General features: G+C 61.6%; 1 protein-coding gene across 2 annotated transcripts; it reads right to left on the bottom strand.

Moving 5' to 3' along the window:
• Positions 1–266: 266 nt before the first annotated feature.
• PTGER2 (prostaglandin E receptor 2) lies at positions 267–4,699 on the bottom strand. Of its 2 annotated transcripts, XM_075150742.1 has the most exons (3): positions 4,186–4,699; positions 3,834–4,020; positions 267–1,593 (listed from the first exon to the last, which is right to left on the bottom strand). In XM_075150742.1, the coding sequence occupies exons 1-3, from the start codon at positions 4,683–4,685 to the stop codon at positions 1,348–1,350; spliced, it is 933 nt and encodes a 310-aa protein (XP_075006843.1). In that variant the 5' UTR covers positions 4,686–4,699; the 3' UTR covers positions 267–1,347. The 2 variants fall into 2 exon arrangements, with proteins under 2 accessions (XP_075006843.1, XP_075006842.1); XM_075150741.1 differs by having other exon boundaries at positions 3,834–4,699.
• Between the last annotated feature and the right edge of the window lie 403 nt (positions 4,700–5,102).

Genomic DNA, 5,102 nt, shown 5'->3' with positions numbered 1-5,102 from the left:
GAGCTGTAGCTCTCAAACGGACAACGAGACACCCCACTTGCAATAGCACAACGACACCGCGTTTGTTGGATGCTGCATGGAACGGGAACCACGAGCCCCCCAGCAACCCCTAACGGACAAACCCAGGTCGGATGCTCCTTCCCCCAGTGGGGACCAGCCTGGAGCCCCAAAGAGCAACAGGCACATCCCACAAAACAGAATAGCAGTGCTGAAGGATGCTGCCCGACGGGGCAGGATTGATGACCTGGATGTTTCTGCACTTGGGGTTTTGGGGGTTTTTTTTGTTTTTTTGGGTTTTTTTTTTTTCAAATTAAACCTCTAGAGAAGTGATACCCCTGAGCAGGTTTGTCCCAGGCTGGCAGGAGGGCATGCAAGGGCACTTTGCTGGGCAGCCCAGGAGGATGAGCCTTTCCCTGTGCCAACTCAAAACCCATCAGCAGCATCGCCGTGGATGTGGGCAAAGCACATGGCTCTGACCAAAACCTCCCATTCCCCGGTCGGGCTCTTTATTCCCCTTGTTGGCTCCTGCACAAACCACGGGGCAAAGAAAACTGCAAAATGGGTGCCTAGGAGGAGCTGCATGGATCTGCTGCCGTCACAGCGCAAGGGAAGTGCCACAATTTGGCTTTTTTTCCGCTCCGGAGGCCCTCAGACATATTGGGCTGGCACCCACCGGAGCCTAAAATCCCTGGGGACGGGGGACAGACAGACAGACACATGCACACAGACCTGATAAAGTGCATTTCTTTAGGCAATCAGCCCACCAAATAAAGGGGAATATTTGGGGATACACTGCTCCCTTCCTTTCCTGCCCCATCCCTAGGGACCTGGAGGCAGAGACGGGTGCTTGCAGCAACGGTGGCCACCCAGCCCCATCTCCAGCACCCGCACCCCTGCCTGCACACTGCCTTCAGCCCGAAACGACCGTGGGGACCTTGCTGGGAAGCACAGCAGCAGGAAGCTCTGCTCCCCGACACTGCCCCCACAGCAGTAGTGTTATAGCAAAGCCCCCCACACTTCACCCCCCTGACCCTTCCGCAACGTAGCCAAGCACAGCCTGCACCCTTTGCCGGGTGCAAACAGCTCTGTCTAAGGGCGACAGCGATATCCAGGTCCTCATCAGCCCTTCCGATCCTGTCCCGCTGTATTTTTTGCCCTGCGAGAGACCTCACTGGCTTTCCAGGGGCTTCCCAGACACACGGTGACACCTGGCCAGGCCACCCGTACCTGGCCCACCCTGCAGCAGATACGTCTCTTTACGGGCCATAAGGCAGAGCTTCATTAACATCTGCCAGGGCTGTTCTTCAATCCCAGCCTGGCAGATGTCTCCTGGAAAGACCGATGGATCTACTGCCCACAGGGGTCCAGCTGTGCTGCCAGTTTTGTCTTTGTGGGGGACGGAGTCTGTCTGTCCTGGCTCGCGGGGGTCACCTGGCAGCACAGTACAGAGCGCATGAACCGCAGGACCGGTGGCCTCAGGATGGCGAAGACCCAAGGGTCGACGATGGAATTAATAGAGAGAAACCTCAGGGCTAGGAGGTCCCAGTTGTGGTTGTCCTCTTCCTTGCTGAATTTGTTCACGTAGGCGCGGATCTGTAAAACATGACGGAAGAAATAATGCCGGGTCTGGGCTTCCAGGAGCCGGCCCCTGGGCAGCTTCTTGGGGAGATTTGGGCTGTCACAGCACACTTTCTGCTTCCACCGGTTTAAATGAACTTCTTGCTAACGAAAGCCAGGCTTGTGCTCTGCTCTCAGCACGCAGTGAGGCTTCGTTTAGCTCTAACGCAATTAAGCCAACGGCTGCGTAAGGAAGTGGTGGGTCGCACCTTGAAAACCACATGGGACAAATAAAGATGTAAGACGGAGAGGATGCGGGGTGCTGGATCGCTCTGGTCCTTCCTGCAACATGCCGACTCATAGCAGCTTACGGGGCTTCCTGGAAGGGTGACTCAGCACTCCTTACTCATACGGGTCGAATCGCCACCCCCTCGCTTCGGGGGAGAGGGGATGCTCGGACGGGGATGGGAGCTGGGGGCACGAGAGGCATGAGCATCCCTCCTCCGGCTGGGATCTGTCAGGTACCACCCAGGGATGGTGCATCCCGGGGCACGAAGTGGCCAGGGTGTGCCGGTACCCGGAGCTGCCGAGAGCGCAGCACTTCCAAGAGCTGCCCTGGGCTTGGGGCTTTTTTGGGAAAGATTTTGTGGTGCTGTGGCCTGATGCTCTCTGGGTTCATGCGCCCGGGCTGCTCCGCAGAGACTGGCTGCTGTGGGCAGCCCCAACTAGAAGAGAAAGTGTCACACCAAGGAGGCACCGGCAGCGTTTGGCAGCTGGGTTTGAGAGGTTGCCAAAACGCAGCCCAAACACAACCCCACATGGGAGCCGGGCGATGGGAAAAGAAAAGCCGGCTGTGCTTCTGGATAAGACTGTATCTGCTACCACAGGGCCCACGGGATCCCCATCAGCGGCACTTTCCCATCCCGTCTGCCCCCAGCAGACCCGCTGGGCCCTGCCCACGTGTCCCCACCAAGGGGTCCCGCTTCGTAACAACCACGGCACCCAAACCCGGGCGTTTTCAGGACATGGGGAGAGCCGCCCGTCATGCGTGGGCCCATTGACGGGAGCTGAAGCGTCTCTCAGGATGTTGAGTCTGGCTCTCGGGATGCTCGCGAGCGCCCGGACGTTACTGCTTTGTCTTTTCTCTGTCTTAAAGCCCAGGCAGCCTGGCTTGGCAACAGCCTGTGGTTATTTTCTTTTCCCTTGGGAAAAGAAAGGGAGCACGAAGGGAAGGTAGCGTCTATTTAACTCCGTGAACACAAAATTAGCGCTGGCTGCACTCCCAACCTTGGTGGGGCTCGCTTCTAATGGGAACAAAATGACCTCCCGCCGCGGCTGGCTCGCGTACACAGGCAGGGGACACGAGTGGCTCGAGGCGCTCCAGAGTCCGTGATGCTGCTGGTGTAATACGGCTTGGATGGACGAAAAGCATCTCTTTGGTGGGGAAAGTGCAGGGCAGAGTCAGGGGACTTGCTCTCTCCCCTTCCTCACTTGGCTGTGGTGTTTCGGCCCCGTATTTCTGCTGGAAGCCTCGCGCATGGACGGGGCACGGGATGTGGGCACAACCCTTGGGACGAGGCATGCTGTGGCCCATGTGCCGGATCTCCATTCCCAGCAATCACCCATCTCCATGCCTGTGTCCCAGTGTTGTTGCAGAGGAGTGGAGACCTCCATCTAACGGTGAGGTTGGTGCTGCCTGCCCGCATCTTCAGCTCCATCCTTTCCTCTTGCCAGAAACCTGGGGTAACTCTGCCCAGCCAGCACAGATACCCACTGTCTCCAGCCCAGCAGCATCTCCTTCACCCCCATCTTTGCAAGACTAATTTATTGCTCTGCCACCCCTCACACCTCCACCATGAGTGCCTGGCTCCTGGGAAGCGCAGTGATGCTATGTGATCCAGGGGACCCCTATCGCGGACCCTTCCTGGGCCATGCTGCCTGGCCTCGGAGCCTCTGCGGGGTGAGAGGGCACCTCTGCTCCTGCCACCCCATCCTCCTGCCACCCCATCCTCCTGCCACCCCATCCTTCTGCCATCCCATCCTCCTGCCAGCATTCGGGATATGGGGGGTGATTCTCCCGTATCCCCATGGGATGTGCAAATTACCTAGAGTTTGTGGCAGACCCAGGGTCTCCTGAGCTTCAGGAGGAGCTAAGCTTTAACCTCAGCCCTTGAGGTTTGGGCAGTGGAGTAGGGGGGAGCCTTATAAAGGGAGGGAGAGAAATGGGGGTGCTGGGGAAAGGGACCCCACACCAGGGAAGAGGCGGTTGCACTCACCGTGAAGGGCAAGGAGCAGATGACGAAGGTGATGGTCATGATGGAGAGGAGAAGGAGATGGTCGATCTCCTCGGCCATGGAGAACATGCGTCGGCCACAGCCGCCGGCCGCCCGGGGCTGCTCGAGCGTGGCTAGTCGGCGGGTCTTCTGCCCGCGGCGATGCATGCGGGCCAGGTTGGCAATGACACTGAGATTGCAGAGCAGCACGGAGAGGATGAGAAAGAGGAGCAGGGTGGCGTAGAGCAGCGAGAAGGTGACATCCAACTTGGACACCTCCCTGCCGCTGTTGGACTGGAGGTTGTCCAGGTGCATCTGGATGAAGCACCAGGTCCCGGGGCAATACTGCACGTACCGCCCGAAGCCCACCAGCGGCAAGGAGCAGAAAGCCGCGGAGAAGGTATAGATGGCGGGCAGCGCAACCAAGCCCGTGCGGGGGCTGAGAAAGCGCTCGTAGAAGTAAGGCCGCCCCAGGGCCAGGCATCGCTCCAGCGCCATGGCGAAGAGGATGAGCATGGTGGCGAGGCCGAAGAAGCTCATGGCAAAGCCAAAGTAAAGGCAGATGTGTCCTCCTTGGGCCAGGGTGGTCAGCGTGCGGTTGCGATGATAGGAGGCCAGGACGAAGGGACTGACGGAGCAGGTGCCCAGCAGGTCGGTGACCACCAGGGCCAGCACCAGGACGTGGAAGAGGGAGGGCGGGCGGGCGCGGGGGCCGCGGCGGCAGCGCAGCAGCAGCCCCAGAGCCAGGAGGTTGCCCAGGAGCCCGGCGGAGAACATGAGGGCGCTGACCAGCGGGCGGGCCCCGGCCAGCAGCGTTCCGCTGCGCTCGCACAACCCCCGGCCCGTCCCGTTCATCCCGCCGCCGCCGCACGACTGCGCCGCCGCCACCGCCCCGCCGGCACCGCCCTCCGCGCTGCCCCCCCCCGCCCCGCCCGCCGCCCCCGAGCCCGCCCCGCACCGCCCCGGGCCCCCGGGCCGCCCCCCGGCCCCGCGCACGGACGGCCCCGGCGCCGGGCTGGGTGTCCGGGCGCTGCTGCGGGAGACCCGGCCCCAGGTTAGCACCGGTGCGGGACCGGGAGCCCCGCGCACGGCCAGCCCCCGGCCGGTCCGAGAGTCCCGGTGCCGGTCCGAGAGCCCCGGTGCTGCTGCGGGAGACCCGAGGCCCAGCGAGTACCGGTGCCAGTCCCGGAGCCCTGTGCACGGCCAGCCCCCGGCCGGTCCGAGAGTCCCGGTGCCGGACCGGGAGCCCTGCGCACGGCCAGTCCCGGTGCC

The sequence above is a fragment of the Calonectris borealis genome, chromosome 5, assembly GCF_964195595.1.
Source record: "Calonectris borealis chromosome 5, bCalBor7.hap1.2, whole genome shotgun sequence".
NCBI lineage: Eukaryota > Metazoa > Chordata > Aves > Procellariiformes > Procellariidae > Calonectris > Calonectris borealis.
The sequence above is the reverse complement of the archived record's forward strand: the minus strand, read 5'-3'. Positions and strand labels throughout refer to the sequence as shown.